The following is a 23,891-nucleotide window of genomic DNA, read 5'->3' as shown; positions in this document are numbered from 1 at the left end:
TGCGTGCCGTAACTTTCGAACCGTTACGAATCGTATTTTGAATGGAAAAAGATGAGCTATGAAGGATATTCACGATTGAATACATCCAGGAATTATAATTAATGTCTATTTTTTTTTTTTTTTCATTGAAGACGTAGTTGTTATTAAAGTATTAGTTGGCTTGCTTGCGTGACGCGAAATGATGTTATTTCGTAATCGTTTAGGCGTGCAAATTTAAAACTCGATAGAATGATCGTTGTTGAAGAAACTTTTTTTGGCAAGAAGATTACGCGATCAGCTAAAGCGGGCATTCAATTTCGAGTTCTTCCCAACTCCATTAACTACTTCTCCAAGAGGATACTCCGGCAAGCAGCGATCTCTCCTACGGTCATGGGAGTAATTCCTCTCCGACTTTGACCGGTGTGTACATGGTGGACGGGATAAGTTTCGAGCTGATCATTAGGTAAGTTTAGAAAAAGGGCCACTCCGAGGTTTCATTAGGAAATGGATGAAACAGTGGATATACGAGGATCGGAAAGGAGGCGGTTCTGTAATAGCAGGAAAGGGGAAAGCTTTGAAGCTCGCGATGACTCGAACTGATAATCCATTAGGATCCGTCTACTTAGAGTATAACATCTATTTGAATGCAAATCAATAGGGAATGGGAAAGGACGGTAGTCAGTAATTGGTCCGGCTTTATTGGAGCTCTCAGTGTCTCAAAGAGCATCTCGTTCGGTCATCTCCTCTCTTCAGGCTCCGCTTCAACGTCTCCTGCTTGTCCCTTCTCCCTTCCCATTCGTTTCTATCCCTCTGTCTCACGATCTCTTTCCGTATGCTTCTCTAGAATTGCTCTTCCTCTCGCATTACCCTCACAAATCTCTGTTACTTCCGTTATGTCTGCACGCTCGTTGTACAGAATGTAACGCTCAATGATAATTAACCGAGATCTCGTTCTCTTTAGCCAGTTCTATCAAAGCATTCAGTATCTAAACTTATCCTAACAACTCGCGAATTGCTACAAAATAACTTGTTATTATTATATTGTTCTCATTAATATGGATTCAGTTTAAAGTTTCAATAGCAAACGCGCTGAATAGAATATCAGGTTCTAAATGTTCACTGTTTTTATCATTAATTCTGACAACTTTAAACCCCAGACCTCTTTAAAATTTATTTAACATAAACTAAAAACAAAATTTCGTCTCATCATTAAATCTTGATATTCAAAACATAATATTCAATATTGAAAACATTAATGTCACATTTGGCGCCGTTCAAATGTCATCTAAAGATCGTTAATAGATTATTTCTCTATTTGGAAAAGTAAAAGAGAGAATCCTTCTATTTTTTCAAACTTTCTAGAGCATTTTAAGGCGCGACACGCTAATGCCCGATGCGTAATGCTTTTTACAATTTCGATAAATCGGACAAAGAGTAAACTAATGAGAAAGGCATTGAAGCGTCACAGTGTTCCCGTTCTCATATAGTTTGCGACAACTCTCTCTCTCTCTCTCTCTCTCTCTCTCTCTCTCTCTCTCTCTCTCTCTCTCTTTCCTAGACAGGTGCAGAGCGATTCATTCCCCGTCGTTGCGTGAGTGCTAACAGCATGGCGAGAGATGAAATTAATTCCAGCCACGTTCGAGCCACTCAATGGCTTCTTACTTTCCGTCGTCTTACGGTCGCGCACAAGTATCGCGAGTTCACGTTCGGTAATGGCTTGTAAGAGGAAACGCCGAAGATTTATAGGTTGCCACAACGAAAATGTGTGCGAGTCAACAATACGCTGATACAATATATACCGAGGGGATGATGGCGGCGACGCGACGGTGGCTGCCGGTATACATGACCTCCGACAAAAACGCGTACATACAATCGGACTGGCACGATTGCGAATGGGAGTTTCTTTTCGCGCAACCGCCATGATTAACGATTGAACGCACTCGACTTCCGATCCAAGACACTTCGACATTCCGCGGTGAAGAACGGTTGCCACTCGCGTTCTCTCCTCGATCGCACGTTCGATTTTTACTTCCTTTCTCCGTGCTACCCTGCCCGCATCCGAAACGTTTCGCGCCTTCGTATTCATTGATATATCGCGAGCCATCCATCTCCTGTTTCCGAACACCGCTCCATTTTTCTGCCTGCGAAAACGAGGAGAGAGAAAAATCAATGCGACTTGTCGGAACGACGTCCGTGATGTTTGTACTGTACAAATGTTATTTAAACGTGTACCACAAATTTCCTTTCCTTGATTTTCCATTTAGACTATTCATCCTATTTAGAATATTCATGAAAGTGTTGCACATTAAAATATTTAATTCAAATACTTGTAAAGCGCAAATAGGATTGCTGCGCAAAGATATATATTTAGTTTTATAATGTCAATGAATGATAAATATAATTATAGTTAATTATTTTTATAGAAAAAATGATTTACTAATGATTAAGTTAGATTAGTAGAATACTGATGAAATCGCACGTTATTATGACAGCTAATTGAAAAATTAGTATTAGTAACATAATACATTTATCGATTTCAATCAACGATATTCTCATTATAATTTCTGAAAATTTTGAAGCAAGCAATAAAGTCTTATTTACACAATGCTTTTTTTATTAGCAATTAATAACGTGCTAGTCTTCTAGCAAACTAGAAAATTAGCAGCTAAAAATAATATCGTTCTCTTTTATTACAACTAAAAAAATTAATTTTTCAGAAGAGGGGAAAACTATTTTTCAACATAATAGAAAAATTAAATAATATATTTTAAAAAAACTGTACTCTTAAAGACATGATCAAATGTCATTTTTAGAATTTTTATTTCAGAACTCTTAAAAACCACGCCTTTTCAGTTGTGATGACTTCTGATATCCTACAAAGTTAGCAAATCCAAAATAATTCATCATAAATCATATAACTCGAAATAGCAACAGTTCATATACATACATATTTACCTTGATCAGTTAAAATTATTAAATTCAAAATAAAACAATTTTTTTTCAATTTCGATTATCAAAATTGTCTTAATTCTAAATGTTCTCTGTAGAAGACTTCTTTTTATTTACAAAAACGACATAGATAATACAAAATAGATCACTTGTGGAAGCTATTATGATCTCTTTGAAAACTTTAAGAATGACATATGTGTTATTTAATGAACGGATTGTGAAGTTAAATTAGTTTATTTTTTATAATTAATAGAGCATTATAGTAATAATTCGAAAATAATTTTTTGAGTTTTTTGAGTTGTGTCACTTTTGAAGTAAAGGAACAATATTTTTTAGCTGCTAATTCCTTACAAAAATCCAATTTAATATTGGTCAATTTAATATTGAAAGATAATGATTACTTATTTATTTTGAGTATTAAAAGCACTATTAATCACTATTCAAACAATACAGTTATACGTTCAAAGTACATTTAATAAACTTTAAAAATCGTGTAATAAATGTATAAACTGAAAAATGAACGTTTAAACTTTGATACGTTTTTTAAGCTATTTAAACTATTTAATAAACGTTACAAAAATGTTTATAAGACGTTTGTAACATGTATTAAACACTTTTTTTACTAGTTTAAAATACTGTTCTTGAATGAAACTTTTCGACGTTTTAATAAACGTTATAAAAATGTTTATAAGACATTTGTAATGTTTATTAAACATTTTTTTTACTAATTCAAAATACCATTCTCGTAAGAGAGTTTTCGACGTTTTGATAAACGAATATTTAATGTTATTAATGTGTATTTAATATTTTTTATACAACACAAAAACATTTCGACTATATGTTTTTCAAACATATATTTTCTGCTTGGATATCTTCCAGTATTAAATTTTCAAAAAATTTTCTAGTTCGCTAGAAGAACAGCACGCTATAGTAGTTAAAAAAGCATCGTGCAAATCTGATCTAATAATTGTTACCTCACATGACGCTAATTAGATTAACCTTTCAATAGGTATGTGGGGTATTTAAGCACCCTAGGCATAGTTTTTCTTAAATATTTCATACTTTTAGATTGACAACAGAGCTCATCGATTTAGTATCTTCCTATTAATGTTTACTTGGCAGATTAAAGTGGTAGTGGCTCATCAGTATTGAAGCAGTAAACAATAATAGAGCATCAAACATGCTGGGGATGCTGCGAACATCTCACCTACCTACTTGTGTTTTCTTTTTATACTTTACCTTCTTTCGAGTTTTTGTATAATCAGAGGTTTTTCTCTGCTGTAGTCGAGTTGTCTTGTTTATATTACTTTTCTTGTCTTATTTATATTATTTTTACATGTCTATATTTTATTAAATGTAACTAATGTAAATTTAATTATAAAAAGTAAATAATCTTATTTTTCTGTTATTTTTGTTGTTATATTTCAATTCTATAAAACGAAATTTAATTTTATGTTTTTTTTAATTCAAACATTGACTGTTTTACATATTTTTGTCATTAAAATATTCATTTTTTATAAAAAAATTAACAATTTTTGTATCTTTTATTTCTACTTATCCTACCTTCAACTCGATATTTTTTTTTACGCTGTAATGACAATTTTGTATGATTTATGTTTTATGGTACTATTTAGTATCAGAATATTTGTATTTTTTTTAGTCCAAGTTGTGTTTTTTAATAATAATTGTGTTAATGAAATAAAATCGGAAAATCCGTAATTAAAACTACCGTTTTGCAAAATTAAAAAGTATCATCCAGGAGTGTTAAAGTCCTAAAAATTATTTTTACATTTCTCTATCTTATTAGAGTATAACTAATGTAAGTTTAACTAAAATATGATATTCTAGTAAAAAATATAATTATAAAAATAAAAACTTTTTGTGGTATCTCAGCACCCCATCTATCTACTTACGTTTCAAAATCCACCTATCTACTGAAAGGTTAAAGAAACGAATAGCAAAATGTGCGAGTGAATAGTCCATTCATCGAAATTAATGTGATACGCAAGAAATAAAACGTATACGTTTACTTTTCAGCGCTTCGAATATTTCGTGGCGGTTACGAGATATATCAACAAAAACGACGTTCGGCCGGCAGTTGGTTTTTTGCCACCACCGTGCACCTATTGTGTTTACCGGCGGTGACCGCGGCACGCGGCACGCGGCCTGCCTGGCGCGTCGTGTTGTTATTCTCTCGGCGATACTCGAACGGGTTGGCACGGCACAAAGCTCCAAGTATAATACGTCGTTATTATCCCTCGAGACGCGATAGCGAGTGCTCGAAAGAATGAGCGATCGTTTCGTATGAACGATTAGTGATTCGCAAATCCGTGTGATTACTTAACTTCCGCGATTAACGATTCATAAGTGTGTCAAACCGACGGCTATTTATCGGGACGTATATTTCGCATGATTCATTAATTTGAAGTAGACATCGTGATTCAAGTAATGGAAAACCTATTACATCGATCATTTATTAACAGTATGTATATTTCGCAGAATTCGCGTTCGCGAAATTATATTGCTCGCGTAACACTGAATTTCGATTGCACATTTTTGTATGATTTTGTCTTAATTAGTGAGATTTCATTTTTCAGAGTAATGGCTTTCTATAATAAATCATTATCTAAGTTTTAAGTCTTAAATTGTAAGAAATTGATCAATCACAGTTGAATGTGAGAAGAATGGTCGACTATGATTGGTCAATTTCTCATGGCTTAAGACTTGAAACTTACGTAATGACTTATTGTAGAAAGTCCATAAGATTCATTCAAAAAATTTTGAAAGACAACGGATCTTTAAGACAGAGTCAAATGGCATCGCATTTTAATAAATAAATCGTGATTAATTCGCAATTGCCTCTAATTCTAAAAATACATGTATTTATTCACGTATGTCATAATACACAAAATAACAATTAAAATGAAATCGTAACTCATTCTTCAAAGTGCGAGAGTGTACAAAGGTGCAGCTCGGAGCAACAGGTGTAGCACCGCCGTAACGGATCTTGAAACGCGTGAAGTTGATCGCAGATCGTTTCCGTCGCCTTCAATTCGGTGAACAACAAGGATTAAATAAATCTGTTCGCGTTGCTTGTACTTTTTGCGCTCAGCATCTTCGTTTTCTCTTTCTTCAACGTCCGAATATGTGTGTTCGTCTCTTTTTAAGTGCAAATTTTTTGGGGATTTTAAACAACGTGAACAAACATAAGTTGATTTGAACGGCTAGTGGAAATGTACCTAGCCGTTTGGTCGCGAGGCGAGTGCGGTGGGCGTCGTACTTTGGCTCGCGCTCTTTTCGTTTATTTCGTCTTCTCTTGCAATATGGGTATACGCGTTGCATCCGATTAACATCGTCGTGTCTCAGAAGTGCCGTGCCAAGTGTCGCGCGAGTATCGTATTTTGGTAATCGGTGTGTGCGCGAGCGTACTTATACTTAACTATGTTTTCTACGAGTGTAGTGTGTGAGTGCCATGAAGAAGCCAACGGACAACGCGAAAATAAGAGAGGAAGAAGCCCGGGGAGGCATCGGGCATCGGGCAGAATAATCTCTGGGTGAGTAATTTATTATTTAATTGGGTAAATGTACCGGAGACCCGAAAATGGCATAAAAATACACTGAATCGATACGTTTTCGCGTAAAAATGAAGCTTTGAGGAGAAAAAAAGTGTCGCTCTGCTCCGCGAACCGAATTATTAAGCGATAAAGTTGACGACTATGTAGAAGTGTCAATGGAAATATTAATGTTCACCTAACCTGAATAATCGTTAACTTTAACGCTTAATAACTCGATTCGTGGAACAGAGTGACACTTTTTTCTCGTCAAAGCTTCATTTTTATGCAAAAACGTATCGATTCAGTGTATTTTTATGCCATTTTAAGGTGGACGGAGTGTACTGTACATTTATCTTTAACTGTTATATTTGTTACTGCGACATTAATCGTTCTTCCCTGATAAAATCATACACGTTGCACTTCTTGTCTTATTTTTCACAAAGACAACATGCATATCTAAAAAACATCATAAAGACATCGTAATGACATTAATGACGTCTTTTGGGACATACATGGTTAAAAGATGTCTAAAGACATCATAAAGATATGTTCTGAACAATGCGTGTTGTCTAGGTTCTTTTCATGTAAATTTTTCTTATAAATGATTTTCTCTCTGTGTCTCTCTTTCTCTTTCTCTCCAAAATTTAATCAAATATTGATAATATTACATTCATGAATGTATGAATATAATATAAATACTATATAATGATGAATGTATGAATACATGAATGTAATATTTTCAAGATGTTTTAGATTTATATCATTAGGATTATTTTATTATAAATATTAAACTTTCATTTTTATCAGATTTGCAAAAATTGTTATACTTAATGAAAAGACTTTTCTCGGAAATTATATGATTATTTTATGAAATATCTATTTAAAAGGGAAGGACGAAAAATTTAATGTATGCATAATTTTTAGAAATATTCATTATTTTTAAAGGAGTCTATAATATGGATATATTTTTTTTACAGATTATTACGGTTACAATTCTGCCACTGCACATTATATGAATTGGTGAGTGAAATTATTTTTTATTTTAATAAGAGGCAATGACCAATGAGAATTGTCTCTTGATAATTATTGCATGTATGGTATGTATGCATGTATACATTTCTTTGTTTACGTGAATATGGATTAAAAAAAACTTATTAAGAGAGATTATAATAAGGAAACAGTGAAGATCATTACAAATATTTTCAAAATTACTTCTAAAGTAAATTAGATTGAGATATAGTGAGAGAGAAATGTAATATATGTAATATTTCATTATATGTAGGTACATCATTAGTAAATAATCTGGATCTTTTATAGCACCAAATAAATATTAATATTTTTCAGGCAAATTGATCAAAAATTAAAAATACGCAATGGTATCAAAAATTAATGTTATAAGCATACTGTGTGTACTATAAAAAGTGCATAAGAGTTTCTATTAGTTCGTTTTGTTGTGAAATGTTATATTAAATTAAAGTACTTGTTTTTTAAACTTTTGAAGATGGTTTAATAATATAAACATACAATTAAGGAGCATACAGTCACATAATTCAAGATGTTCTAAGAGAGAAAGTAATATATTTTAAATTAATACGTTAAATTATAAAATTTATAGACGTTTCGATCAAGTTTTGACCATCATCAGTACAATAACGATACAATAGATGTTACAATCAACTATAGATATAGGCTGTTCCAAATTTATTGTCAGTACTGAAAATGTTATAGTTTACGTTACGTACATTATAGATTTTCAGTACTGGCAGTCAATTTTGGAACACAGTCATAATTGTCTTTTACATGTTTCTTTAATTCGATGTTAAGATCTCGTTCAAACTTATGCAATTTAAAATTCGATTATCCATATAAAAATTCAGAAGAAATTCAATCGTCTTGGTTCAAAATTATTGTTAAAACATTTTTTCTAGACCGTTGGCAAACACAGGACTTCCAGATTCTGTGTCTGTGAACAAAGATCCCCACAATTTTAGTATAATGTAATTATATTTGTATAATATAATTATATTTTTGACAGAAAGTAAAATATGTTACTATATGTGACTATGATACGTCACTATATCTCACTCTCTTTCTGTCAATAATTCTTTCATCATCGTATCATCTAACCACATTATAATACTTATACAAATATAATTACATTATACTAAAATCATGAGGATCTTTTTTTCACAGATACAAAAAATCTGGAAGTCCTGTGTTTGCCACAATGTTCTAGAAAAAATGTTTTAACAATAATTCTGAACCAAGACGATTGAATTTCTTCTGAATTTTTATATGGATAATCGAATTTTAAATTGCATAAGTTTGAACGAGATCTTAACGTCGAATTAAAGAAACACGTAGAAGACAATTATATCTATAGTTGATTGTAAATAACATCTATGCGTTATTGTACTGATGATGGTCAAAGCTTGATCGAAACGTCTACAAATTTTATAATTTAACGTATTAATTTAAAATATATTACTTTCTCTCTTAGAACATCTTGAGTTGTGGCTGTATGCTCCTTAATTGTATGTTTAAAGTAGTTGTCTTGTTGATACATTATATTGAAGCTATTTACGAAAGTAATGCTATGGGTGATAAACCATGAGTACGCACATCCGAATGAGCTTAATTAGTGTGCTACAGGATTAAGTGAAATAAATGTAATTTGTATAAATAACAAATTCGACAAAATTCATTGCGATCGATTGGTATAATCAGCGTACGAATGGCTCGTGGTCCAATCGATTTTCATCTCGTCGAATGAGTTAACATTCTAGAATTCACTGGAAAGCTATATTCGCAGTATGTAAAGCTTTTTCTCGATATTACACTCGCTTCATCTCGCGCGACATTGATCGTCGATTTATAAAAACGAACTTGTCAGTTAGGTAACTTTTTTTTTATCATTAGCTATAAATATCCTGCAGCAAGCAAATGTCGATCCGGTAGTGGTAATTTTATTTGATCGTATAGACTCATTTAAAAGGATGATTTAATTAACGTACTAGTACATAAATTCGAACTCTAGAAAGTGCAAATACTTAAACTTACATCAGTCGACATCGTTATTGCACAAGAGATAACATTCTTAGTCATTAGGTAATAATTCCATAAAATACCTTCAGACATGAATATATTCAAGAAGAAGAGATTACCTTCGCTCCTAAATTTTGACAAGGAGAAACAAATTATAAAAATTATTTTTATAGAAGAGAGCCAAACGTTCATTTCCCGATTCAGTAGCTCATGTGTTGTTCGTAAAAAAGTTCGCTTAAGATCTTCGAAGGCTGGCTTTGATAGAAGTATTATAGGCCGGGTTCTTATTTCAAAACCGTCTTAAGTAATGTCTTAAGATGCCAATGCGGCTCTCTGATTGGTTCATGATACCTCAAGGCTGAACTTAAGACGGTCTCAAATATAAGATCTGACTATAAATATCGGCTTTAATAAGTTTTGTGTGTGTGAAGATAAATTTTTCTCCTCGATTAAAATTTTATAGAGAATTCTATTGGACGCACTCGAACTGAGATAGCATTGTTTAAATGATTTAATTTCATGATATTCTCCTCTCTCTTTCGTTTTTTATTTAATAAAGTGTATGTACAATTCGATGCAAGATAGAATCATCTGTATCATTATTGTGTAAGAAATGATATCTCCAATCGATGCTAGTATCATTGAGTATCTATCTGAGCTCCTAGTCTTAAAAAGTATCGCATACGTAAAACTAGGGAAATACTATAGTATGCGTTATATTATATATACTATAGCGTTTTCCTAATTTTTCGTATGGGATACTTTTTAAGAAAAGGAACCCAGATAGATACCCAATGATACTAGCGATTGGAGACACCATTTCTTACGTAATAATGATGCAGATGATTCTATCTTGTATCGAATTGTACACTCACTTGGTCCAGTTTATCACTTATGTTTTCTACTCAACAAAATGCGTTACCGTGTAATTTTACGAACATCATCACTCGGCACATGTATTCGCCGCTAGTGTCACGAAGTATCTACCCTGCGCTAAGCAGCATCGTTCTCGTACAACCCAACATACTTATATCATTCCCAGTTTCCACGGTCCTCAAGCTGATCCCCGCAGGAAGAATGAACGGCCGATAAACAACGACGCGTTATACCCCGCTGTCGAGGTTATCTATCCGTCTGCACTTTGCCGACTCACGGATTTCTTCTCACCGCGTATATTTACAATCGAATCGCAACGTCGAAGTGAAAGTTCAATCGTACCGCGGCGTGCTATTCTTTTTCTGATTGTCTCGTCATCGCGAAGCGGAGCACAGCGCAGACACACGCAGAGAGAAAGACAAAGAAATAGGTAGAACGTTTATTGCTGCTCTAAGCAGTTCTAAGGCAAGCCCTCTTTAAGAACGTATACATATATGATACAGAAATTAGAGAAATAAAACGTCAAGTGATATAAGATCATGGAAAAAATTAAATTAGATAGTTCAGCAAAGCTATAGCTATATAGCTATGCGAGTTGAACATCTATAACTGAGAAAATTTGATAATTCAACAAAAATATTCTTTGCTACAATGAATAAAATTGCTAATTGTTTTCATCAACAAATCTTCATTGTAATAATAAAAGCACACACACGCCATCTTAGCTAGCATGTTTGTTTTGTATATTGGAAAAATTTTGATCTATAAATCTATATATAAGATTGACTTTTATCGAAAGTTGTCTTTGTTATATTAACAAATTTGCTGTGCTATTACAACGCTAATTTTATTCAGCTGTACAACTTTGCTATCTTAACATACACGGAAAAAAAAATCCTAAATTTAAGTGATATTTTTTTTAATAGTAGCAAAGTAAACATTTCCTTATTGCAAGTAAGTATTTATTCAAAAAAAGAAGATAATACTTAAATCAAATAATGTGTGTTTACATTTAGTAAATATTTATTCGCAATAAGAAAATGTTTGCTTAGCTACTATTCATGAAAATATTACTTAAATTTAGGAATTTTTTTTGTAGAAAAAAGCTGGCTGTCCGTACATTACGACCATATACTTGCTAAATTAGTGAAGATTTTACTTGTTTTAACAAATCTTTTTCTTCGTGATAAGATAAACAAAATGAAATAAAAAGTAAAATATATAAAATGTATACAAAGAAATAAGAATTGAAGCAGCGCAGGTGAGTAACGGAGGCGAAAATATGGTAGCTAAGTTTATCCTTACCTCGCTGCAGGTGACAGAAGAGCCCTTGCCTGAAGACAGAATGAGAAACACAACGCCTCGTTGAGCCTGAACGATCCCCTCAGCCCAGTCTCCGCGAGACGAATTCTCACGCTTCGCATTCGATATATGCATACATTGGGCGATTCTCTGGTCTCCGACTTAATAACACCCGACTACCACTTCGTTCGCGCGGTGTAAATTAATGCCCGCGGCGGTGTGTGTAGAGAATCTTTCTACGCACACACACGCAGAGTTCTCGCTGCCTCCGTTCCCCATGAAATTTTTCGCGCTGCTCGCCCACTTGCTTCACTTTCACGCGACGAGCTGCGCTACCGAATGCATCGCTTCTCTCGCGTAGGCGTCTCGCAAGAAGCGACATCGTCTCGACAGCATTACGGTGGAAATGTTGCGATTCAGGATATCGAACTGGATATAATATACTGATGCAAATGTAATCAAGATTGTATTATAATTTCTACCAGAAATTATATAAACATTCTGAGATATTTATATGTAAATACTCTTTGAGATATTACGTAGAGATATTTTAGATTTTAATTTAAATAATTTCTCTATTAGAAATTATATAAATACTCACGTAGAGATATTTTCAGGCTTTAACGTGGATAATCTTTTTGTGTATATATTATTTTAAGCGTAAAATGTTAAACATGAAAGTCATAATTCTTCAAGGTCGCTCAGTAATGTTTCAGTGCCAGCATCGTGATTACGGAACGGCTAATGCTCTTCAAAACGCGTATTCGCTCTGCTTTTCAGTAACGCTAACCAAGTTCGAAAGTAGTTAAGAAGATTCTAACGAGATATACCGGTCGTTATGCTCGCAGTCTCAATGCGCGTACGCAACTCTCACTGCGTTTCGTTAACGATCTCCATTCCGCGACAACGTCCAGGTGGAAGCGGTGAAATGAGATTTTGCCAGTCGACGTTGTACTCACGGTTCTTATGTGCTTTCCCGCGTAAAGTATGCGCCCGGTTAATGGCTCCGCAGAGAACAGATATTGCATGGAGACGCTTGGACTCCGTAGTAAGGTGCCACGGCAGGCAATTAATTCCTCCGGTTAGACTTCCGTATCGGAAAGAGATAAACGCCAGACGCTCTCGGTCGAGAGACCTTAGGATCGTATATTACCACGCAGTTTTGCGAAATCCTTTCCCAACTGCCCGTCGTACGCCACGCTTGCAAGAACTGTAGTTTTAAAGAAGCACTCGTAGATCTTTCTTGACTTCCCTTTGACTCTGACAAGCTATATAATACTTGGTAAAATATAATTGTTGATAAAACCATGAAATTATTACATATATAATATTATCTTTTTGCAATTACTGACCGTACATGGAAAGAATGATTTTGTTGTAGTATCTAAATAAAAATTTACAGATTCTGAAAATACAGATCTGAAAATAATTTTATTGGATTATCTAAATAATTATATAGAAAACTCAAGCATGGCGAGCAATTCTGAAAAAAGTTTTAACGTTAGACAACCAGCTTGAACATCTTACATAATTATTTTGATAATCCAAGTTTATATTCAAATCTGTATTTAGCTGAATTTTTTAATACTTCAATAAAATCGTGTATTATTTACACTTCATGTAGACGTAAATAAAAGAATAGATTGTGCATTCCTATCACTGTTAAATCTATAGTGTCAAATTTAACTTAACGTGAGTTACGTTAAACTGCTCTTACTCAATCATATCGTTATTTTATACTAAAACAATAGATATATTTGACACTATACAGTGTCAATTTGATTAAGAAAACATCTATACTGTGTCAAATTTAACTATCGTTTTGATCAAAAATAATGATATATTTAGTAGGAGTGGCGACTCACGTTAGATTAAATTTGACACTATAGATTTAACAGTGTACGAAGTCGTTACTAGAAAGAGTGAGCTTAAATCATATCGAACAGAACAAAGGAAACTCTTAACGATCAAAATTATATAATAAAAAAAAAGCGTAAGAGTCAAGCGCGGAAATTGGTGCGCACAAAAATTAAGTTAAATATAAAATAAATATGAAATTAATTTACTTTTGGACCCTCTCTTTAAAGTTATACATGTAGTATCGAGTTATGTGAAGTAATAGGTATGTTAATGTGCCGTAAAAAGTTATTCTGTAAATAATATACTCTCAGACGATTTTGAAAAACTGTGTGGAAAGGACATCTTTGTTTCCTAAAGATTAGATCAGGCAAACGATGCAATACAATATCAATAACTTGGAGTAATGACTCACTTAAATCATATATCTCTCTCTCTCTTTCCCCTTTAAAGTATCGAATTGAAAAGAAATGCTGATATAATTCAATTCTTTCTTAAAAAAAGCACAAATGCTAAGATTAAGAAATGCACAGTCTAATCCTGTTACGTCTATGACCATTTATATCATATCATATCATTTGTTTTGATTTCTTAAACGAATAATGTGATAAGTAGGTACTTTCAAGAATATTTATGTATTTTGCTTCCAAAAGAATAACATAAATGGATATCGAATTTTTGCTTTTAAATCATGACAATTATGATCGTATATTTGCAGAGAAATGTATTCATTCATTATATTTACAGTAGCTTAAGGCAGCCATTTCTCTCGTTAAAAAATGAACGATCCGCATCATGTTTCTGCATTAAAATCATATTAAAATCCTCGGACTCATTTTCGCGGTCATTTATGTGCCACTTCTGCAACAAAGTATGTACACGGTTAAATCGTATCGTGTTGCGACGCCGTATCTGAATACTTGCATGCAACTGCGCCTATTTATAGTCGTGTTCCTGAAAAAAAAAAACCATAGCTGTACCTTTACCCAGATACATTATCCACCGAGGTACGTGTACCTGTACCGAGTTACTCTGAAAACGTGCTTTACACGTCACCGGTTGGGATGGTCCGGTTGCAGAACGAGCGGACTGGCGCCAAGTGGATGTCACCACCACATATTTGGCTTCACAAGGACGGCATACACGTGCGCGTTGGTGTGTCCCGTGTACTCGAGCCGGATGCCTTAGATTCCGCGCGGCTAATTAACTTTGCGCTATGGTGAATCTCCGGTTAAATTCAGCCTCGCTGCGCGACAATTATCGCGTTTCCTAGACCAACATGATGACGCGGAAAAAAAATCTGTGTGATGTTCCTCAGAAGTCCCGGCGATCGTAATTGCTCCGCTCGCTCAACGTCTTATTCTCCGTGTCAATCTGAATTACTAATCGTATATTGCTCCTTGAATAACGAACGAACGAGCGAGCGAGTCGACGATGCGTCGAATCACGCGGGAGTCGCTTTTAAGAAGATACGCGTTAGAGGCTCGATGACGGGGCGACAGGCGAAATGGATGGCGCGTAATTGCGTGCCGCGATAGCAGAAGAAAGTAAATTTACGGACGGCCCGGCCGTAAATTGCTCGTCGGCGAATTGTGCGGACCGCTCATATACATGAGAGGTGCCTGCGCGTTAGCGGGGCGATTTAAATGGTTGCGAGGTAATTGCTGATTAACGGAGGAGGATCGCCGATTTCTCACTTTACATCGCTCCAATAATTCCGAGTAGAAGAATAACACTGACGATACGATTCGATCTATTTCTAGTTCGTCACCCAATTAAATGAGTAATTCAATTCTGTCTTGCATTACCTGTGACAGCGAACACTTATTATTAGCAGTAATTGATAAGAAAGTTTTCCTTTGACAAGTAGATTATTGTCGATGTACAATACTTCAACGTGTGTGTGAATATCTTTTTCAGATAATCATGTAAGGAATACATTTTTTAGGAAAAGACGTAGGCATTAGAAAATCTAAAAGGCGTATGAATTAAATTGTTTTAAAATTTTCTTTCAGGAAATTACACAATTAAAAGTCGATTGATGTTTCGATAAATACACTTCAATTGAAGTAGGTTTTCTCGTTGCTTCTCCGCGTTATATCAAAACACCAAGATGTTAGTTATAATATATTATTAGTGATCCGAGATTAATGATTTGAGATACGGAACGGATTTAATTATAATATTTATTCTTTTTAGAAACTAATATCCGGTAAACAGATCGCGAGAGTGAAAGCAATGTTGATATTCGCATGTACGCCGAAAGAACAGTTTGCTGAAGTATTTCAAATTTAACTAGATACATCTGAAAATAATTTTGTGTTGGACTATCAAATAATTATGTAGAACACTTAAGTCTTTACGACAAATAATGCTGCTGAAAGTTTTAGTATTATGACACTTATATAGTTTGAGCGTCCTACGTAATTATTTGATAATCCAAATTAATTTATTTTCAAATGTGTGTATCTAATTAAATTTTTTAATAAAACCGAAATTCATTTTTCCGCAAAATAGATAATCGCAACTTTGACTGCACGCAGATGCTCTTGATGCATAGAAGTCAAGGTAGAATACACGCTTGGCAATTCACCTATGAGAAGCGCTCGTGTTTTGCGCGCGTAGAAAATGAGTCATATTCGCGCACGCGATATCTTGATTAAGACGATTTGAACGACGTTAAAATGAAAAAATCCATCACGGCTTCTTATACACAGGAGTGTCGAACGTCCGTTAAGTGTGGACGAGTGCTCGTGGCGATCGTGACTAATGTGACATCGCTGCCGCGATTAACATATTAATCGTACGATAACGATCGTGTGGGTGCCTCGTGCGGCTTCGCACGCATCTCGCGTCCTGAACTTTCTCGAATGACGAAGGAAAAAACCACCGACCACGCGGAATACGCGCGCGTAATTCATCGCGACGAACGATTCTTATTTATTGTTAGGTAGGCGGATAAGAAGATATGTGTCAGGTGCTTTATTACTCGTTGGATTTATGAAGGTTATCATTAATGCGCGATCGGAGCGTTAATGCGCAGTCGCGCGAAGAACGGAATCAACATCTTATTCTGCGCATGTTACGAATCGAAAAGTTTTTTTAGACATTGGTGTACGAGACGCAAGAAGAATATTTAATCTTTAAATATAAGTCAGATATAAAAATACCAAAGTTGGTAGATGGAATCTCAGAATACCCCAAGACAAATTTTAACTTTATAGTTATATTTGTCGCTAATACATTATGTTATAATTAAACTTATACTAGTTATACTTTTATGAGATAAAAATAATAAATTTCAAGATTTTTTAGCAATACTTTTTATTTTTTTTTCCCAGAAAGAAAAGATTTAATACACACAAGATTTTAATAAAAACTATATCTGACCATCTTATCTCTACCCACTTAAAGATTAATATCTTTTTCTATAACTAACGATAAATATTTAAACAATATTGAGTTTTTAACTTCTAGAAAACTGTTGAATGTTTACAAAAAACTTTATGAATTAGGAAGAATACGCGCTAAAATCAATTTACAATTAATTTTTATAAAAATATATCAAATTCGTTTTATAATGTGTATGACATTAGCTGTTTATTCATGTAATCATATTCATGCCGGAGGATAATGTCGAACGGAAGATAATAGGCGAAACTCGTTTCAGTTAAAACATTTATGGTAGCCCTAGGATCGTAGTAATTAATATTAATTATTAGAGCGTATTTTAATGTTAATTAATACTGGACCCATTTAATTGCGCCCTGGGCAGATTTCTCGGTACGCACCACCGATATCGTCGAGCCGCACTCGTAAAACGGCAATTAATAATGTGAAATGTTTGCACCTGATTCGCTGCGGTAATACGCGCTCTCGTTCGGTCGCTTCATAAACCGAGCGATCGCTCGTCCCTTACGATACGTGCGGATCGTCACGAGCAAATTATAGCCGACATAAGAAAAATCATCTGCACTTTCTCGTCGCGGTGACATGCACGACGAATGATGGAACACGTACACTCACAGAGAAGAATCGGGCTTACACCTGTTTGCCTCGTCATCGAGTGCAATAACACGGGATTCTGATCCAACGATCACGAGCAAGTATCTTCTTCCCGCGCACACTTTTCTCTGAACTCGACTTGTTCTACCACCGGGAACATAATGCCACGCGGAGCAGGTACTCATAACGCCCGACCAACTTGTTGAGATATAGCCCGGGTAGTGTTTCAATCGCTTGGCTACGTCCGTCGACAATGATACGTGCACGTATGCAAAACGTATTACAATATTGGATACCGGGGCTATGTATTATGATAGTCGAAATAAATCATCCGGCAACAAGCACCGACGTGGTTAGGAGAGTCTTAAATAATTTAGCAATTTTTCGACGCCGCGACCTTAAGGTCATGCCGAGCATCGCGTAAATCCCTTTAGCTCGTAAGGCTCTTCTCCTCCCTTTTCTCGCGCTGAGTATTCTGCCGAGTACTGGAAACCGAGGGAAATCGCGTGTTTGTTAAAAAAAGCGACGTATCCCACGTGCTTGCGTCCGCGGTAATAAAGAGTCCTGCTTCGCGTATCGTTGGAACGCTTCCGCAAATCGAGCAACAAAACTCGTTGCGGATATTATGTAAGCGTTTCAGTATGCAAAAATGAAACCCGTCCCTTTGACTAGTTTACTCCTCGCTCGAGGCTCAAAAGCAACGAGAAAAATTTCTGATCTTCTTTCAGCAAAGAAATTTCAATTTATGGTATTTCATCTTGTTCGTTCATGCTAAAGTTGGAGATACATAAGTTTTCATTTACAAATGCACGGACTGTTGTCTACTTCATCAAATCAATATTTACTTTTTTTTTCCATGCGTATCTATTAATGCTAATTTAATGATAAGGTTACTATTGGAGACATACAGAGAGAAAGAGAGAGAGAGAGAGAGAGAGAGGAGAAAGCTTTTTAGGAAATATTACATTTAGGAATAAAGAGAAAAAAGTAATAACAATCAATTAGAAATAAATTATTCATTTAATATCCAAATAACATAGTTAAACATCGATGATTTTACTATTGGATTACACAATTTAATTATTGCAGAAATATACCGTATAACTGTAAGATAAATAATTCGTAGATCTTGCAGTGAAAATCTGTAATTCGGGTATTACAAGATTATACGAGATTGCGCCAACATAAGACGGACAACATTGTGTCTAAAGCATCACAATGCCACTTGATCCTTGGACCACCACTTTCGTGTATTCATGCGTGTATGTTCGTGTTCCGTGCTCTCTCCTGCTCTCCCTTTCTCTCTGCTTTCTTTCTTCTCTCTGATTATAATGGCCAAACACATAATAAAGAGGGCAAAACGCGATATGTAGGGCGGCTAACAATGGAGCACACCTGAGCACGGGCCGGTGCGTTTGAGGTGGCTTTGGGGAGGTAGAAGGTACCGCATGGTGCACCGATATGAAATGTGGGGGAACAGAAAAAAACACGAGGGAACGGGAGAAAGGCACAAGGAACGGAACAATGCTTTCAGCCTCTTCTGCTTTTTCTTCTTCTTCTTCTTCTCTTCAACAGCGGTTGATGCTGCCGTCCCTTCCTCGATCCCCCTCATCGGAGAACTCGGGTACCAGCGCGACGCTCACCGATTTGTTCGCGAAATGCCGAACACGGCCGGTCACTTGGTACGCATGTCGTCGTAAAGCAGCACGGCATTGTCCATCTCGCACTTTCGCGTGTGCGTAAATTGTCTCATTCGCGTTCGCGTGTCATTCTTCTAGGGAACCGGTCATAATTCGGGCCTCGAGGCTGCTGCATCTTCTCACATATTGTGAGAATTTTCTCCAGTTATGTATACATAGGAATTAATAATTATTATATTATAAGAACAAATAATAGGTTTTAAGAAATTTTACTCGCATTTAAAATTATTTTATAAATAGACATAAAGAAGAAATTTATTAAATTGATTTTACCCGTTGGTTCATACTTTTTATTTTAGGACTAACTGTCTAATATTGCTGTGAAAGTATATCATATTTAACTATGTGATTCTTTAAATATACTTGGCGTTATGTCTACAATTCTGCTTGACGCTAATAACTTACGTTAATAACTTCTCTTTGATCAATTACTTCTCAAGTACTTTTGACATTAATGTTTTCCCACCGCTGCGAGAAATCATTAACCATTGCAGGCTCGCTGCTTCCGACATTAAAACTTAAAACGGCGGTGATATAATTATGAGCAGCGGCTGAGATTTGCTCTCGCCATGAATTCTTGTGAATCGCTACTCACAACTAATATCGGGCTATAAAATAAATTGGAAGTTTTTTTACTCTCATTAGTTTTCACACACATATACTTTGTACGTAATAAATAAAAAATGTTACAGATAATATCTTTTAATTGATTGATATTACAAATTTTTTTGTTTAACAACCTTAGCATTTATCAATAAAATACTTTTATCGTAATGAGTATTTTGTTTTATATTTATCGCGCGCCTAAGAAAATAAAAAGATATTCTGTCGTTTATAAAAAATTAAATGGCCGCATTCAGCAGAATGTTTATTTTGTAACTGTTGAGAGTTTTCTTCTCTGCGATAGGATTATTCTTCTAGAAGTCTAAAAGGATAATCCAATCAGCACAAGGAAAGAAACTTCTAACAATTGCAAAATAAGTATTCTGTTGTGAACGTGGTCAATATCTAAATTACTTTAAATTAGGATTTACTAAGGAATGTTGACGTGTGCATGTATGTTCTACAACGAATATTATGTATTAGCATCGTTATGGCCATTATACTTATAATTCTCGTAAATTATATCAAACCTGCTATTAAAGTTGCAACGAATGACAGTTACTTATTATGGGATGCTGCAGAAGAAACTTCACACATTCTCAAAGAATGTGCGTATAGGATTCTCTAACAAATCGGTTGAACACAAATGAACATAATCTGAAGTGTATGTAGCGAAAGAAGCTTTCACGCGTCTCCGGATTATTGCTCGATTAATAGCCACTTTCGATAAAAATAAAACATTGCTAATAAATCTGAGAATATTGACTTTCCATTAAATCATGAAAATTTTTAATCGTTAATATAATCCAATGGGATCCAAAGATGGATTTAGCTTTAGATTTGAGAAAAGGAATAAATAGATAGATATGTATAGAGAGAGAGAGAGAGGGGGGGGAGAGTTTCCATTTTTTAATTAAATTATAGTGATACAATTATTAATTTCTTTCTATAAAATAAATTTTTATTTCTCAACATACAGGGTGGAGATAAATTTATATAGTACAGCCAGATGAGGAGGGGGAATCCTTTATATATATATTATTCCTCATACAAAAATAAGTCGAAAGTGCAGAATAAGCTTTTTTCGTCTAAGGTTTTGTTGTTAGTAATTTTTCTCTTGATATATGATAAAATGAATAAAATTTAAATATTTGTCACATTTTCTTTAATTCTGCCACTCGTGAAGTCGTGTGGACGTTATGTTACATAACTTATGTAAACATGATAACGTTTATCTTTCCACAACTATATCTTCATTAAGCCCACATATTCCAGAATTTTCAAACTTCATTTTCTCGAAAACGAAACTTCGAATGAAAAAAATTTATTTTGTACCTATTTTTGTACAAAGAATCACATCCCGTTCAGTTGTACCATATGTTTGTCTCGGTTTCCGCCCTGCATTTCTAGAAAGCTTTATTAATTATAACTGTCTTTACATATTCTTAGAATTATGGCAATATAGTCAAGAGGGAGATAATTAAACCTTCAGCCCATAAATACATGTTGCTCTTTCATCCATCTCGCATGCTATGTCCTCTCTCTTCTTAATGGCAAGATTTTATAGTTATTTTTTGTTTGTTCATTTGCGCACTATGGCTTTCAAGATCGATATAAATATGATATATATACTTATATCATAGTACATAATTTCGAATGCATGACTAAGAAAACGCATATCCTTCCAAACTATAACAGTTATTATTTATTTTACTCGACGTAAATGCGCATACCGCGAAAAGATACACTTGCATTGACGGAAATTGTTCATGTCGCAGATCTTTCCGAACACAATGGATTTAAATAAGTCAAGTCACGTACGACCCGCAGGTCGAGGGTGCATGAACCGCGCTTACACTTACAGCGAGTTGAAACGCGTAACGGTACTAGTTAAAAGGCTTTTCAATTTAAGTGTCAGTTACGATAAACTTTTTCTTATATCAAAGGTGTGTTTGAGGAGTGCTATCAGCGCTATTATATCATTTTATCCTTGTTTTATGTCTACTGAATGATAAACGTAGAATGACACAATGGCACTGATAGCGCATTCCCCGAACTCAGCCTAACTATAATTGAATAAAGCTTGCATTTATTTTAACTTGCGGCCAATGTAACTTGAGACATTGCTACGAAGTGCAACCATGATCAAACGACGACGTGGATCTTAACGGTGAACAATAACGCTACGATGCGTGCGTCTGGTGATGGTACAATCGTAGCTGATAGTGAAAATCGGAGCAATCCGATCCGAGGGTCCAAGGGCCCGCTGCATAATGGAAGCTGCCTTTAACAATCGCGTAAAAAGACGTCGGGCCGTTTTAGATTGAGGAATATTGGGGCATTGTGAGACCGCGCGGTCGACGTGCGTGTCCCGCGTAAGCGTGTGTGTAGGTTACGTGCGTTGACAATGGGAAGCCCAGTGGGTGCGTTAATCCGGCATGTGTGAGGACTGTGGGAATATTTCGTGGAGAGAGAGAAGGAGCAGAGGAGTGAGAATCGCGGCGGCGGCTACGGTGGGGAGGGAGGATAGGTGGTCTTGGCTCTATTGTTGCATCTCAGCGATACTATCTGCCGTACACGCGATGCCTCTGTCGGCTCGCCGACAGTGTTGACTCGCGTTTAAAGTCTCGTACACTCGTGTGCACGTTCCTCTCTTTCTTTCTTGCGCTGGGCTCGGCCGGCAGTAATTGCCGCGAACGACGACGACGTACGGGCCGACCGACGAGGAGCCAAGCCAGCGATCGCCGCGGACAGTTCTCTCTCCATTTATCGAAGTTACACGGCGCACCTTCATCCGGAACCGATGAACTCATTGTCTACCATAAATCACGATTCCACCGATGGCTAATAACGGAAGAGATGGGCTCATCGGAAGCGTCACTCGGTTGAAAAGTGGAAGGGAGGTCATGGCAAGCGCGAAGACAATCGGAAGATGAGCGAAGCTGTGAGTCACTGCTTGCTTTTCTCATTGACAGATATTATCAAGATTGCGTTCTCTACCAGCGATCTTTTCATGATACGTCCTTTCAATTGTACTTCGAAGAGATTGCAATAGTATCGTTAACAAAATAAATATTTGCAGCTATAAGTTGTCCTTTTAAAGATGGTTAACATTAAAATAAAATAACGAAATTTGTCTTGCTTCTATTTATCGATAGAAATTAAAATATTAAGGCTCTTGTTTACTTACTATAAAGATATACTATCTCAGATTGTGATGTCAAAAGTGAGAAAATACACAATAAAAATTCTTGTAAAATATATCAATATGAAAGTATGTTTATATAAACAACACTTACAATCTATAGAACTGACTTATAAAATATACCGAAAACCTAATTTGTTTCATTAATTAAATAAATATCCTATCTAGAAATGAATTATGACTAACCAAAAATGAAATTAGCTATGTTCACAGTTATGACAAACTATTAAATTAATAATATAAGGAATAAATATGATTTAATTTCTCACTAAAATAATAAATTTTTCGGTATATATTTTGTAAATCTATTCTGTTGATTGCAATGCTGTTTTATTGAAAAATATTTCTGTTCAAATATAATTTGTAAGATTTTTATTGTACATTTTCTCGCTTATTTACTGTAAGTAAATGGTCCCATTAGTACTATCTAAACAAATATTTATTCAAATTTCGTGAATTTTTTTTCAGTGTTGTGAGTCTTTAAAAATTCCATATTTAAATCTATACGACAACAATCTCAAATAATTGAGAAATATAGGTTACATAGGTATTATATGATCTCGAGCCTTCTCTTCGAACAACAGTTATTTTTGGTATTTTCCAAAAATATTAAAATCTAATTTTTTAATCACAGTTTATCCGAATTATAAACAGAATTTTTTATATACATTAATTAAAGAATCAGTTATTCTTGACGGCATCTCCTCAGTGGCTTTTGCCTCTTTCTTCCTCGATGTCGCGTCTCCTTATCGGGGGTTGCAATTTCATCCTTTCGGTCGAGTGGTTTCGAAATTCCAGGTCCGACGGGCGACACCC

The 23,891-nt window shown here is 35.0% G+C and overlaps 1 protein-coding gene across 1 annotated transcript in view; it reads left to right on the top strand.

The window, feature by feature from the left end:
* Nucleotides 1-407: 407 nt before the first annotated feature.
* Nucleotides 408-23,891, top strand: part of Sox102F (transcription factor Sox102F) — a 189,019-nt gene continuing 165,535 nt past the window's right edge. Inside the window, exons 1-2 of the mRNA XM_018452120.1 lie at nt 408-442; nt 7,460-7,502. Of these exons, the coding sequence (XP_018307622.1) occupies nt 408-442; nt 7,460-7,502 (78 nt within the window). The remainder of the gene's footprint in view (nt 443-7,459; nt 7,503-23,891) is intronic.

This window comes from Mycetomoellerius zeteki, unplaced genomic scaffold, assembly GCF_001594055.1.
Source record: "Mycetomoellerius zeteki isolate Tzet28-1 unplaced genomic scaffold, Tzet1.0 scaffold108, whole genome shotgun sequence".
NCBI classification, from domain to species: domain Eukaryota; kingdom Metazoa; phylum Arthropoda; class Insecta; order Hymenoptera; family Formicidae; genus Mycetomoellerius; species Mycetomoellerius zeteki.
Note: the sequence above shows the minus strand (reverse complement) of the source record. Positions and strands in the feature narration are given on the sequence as shown.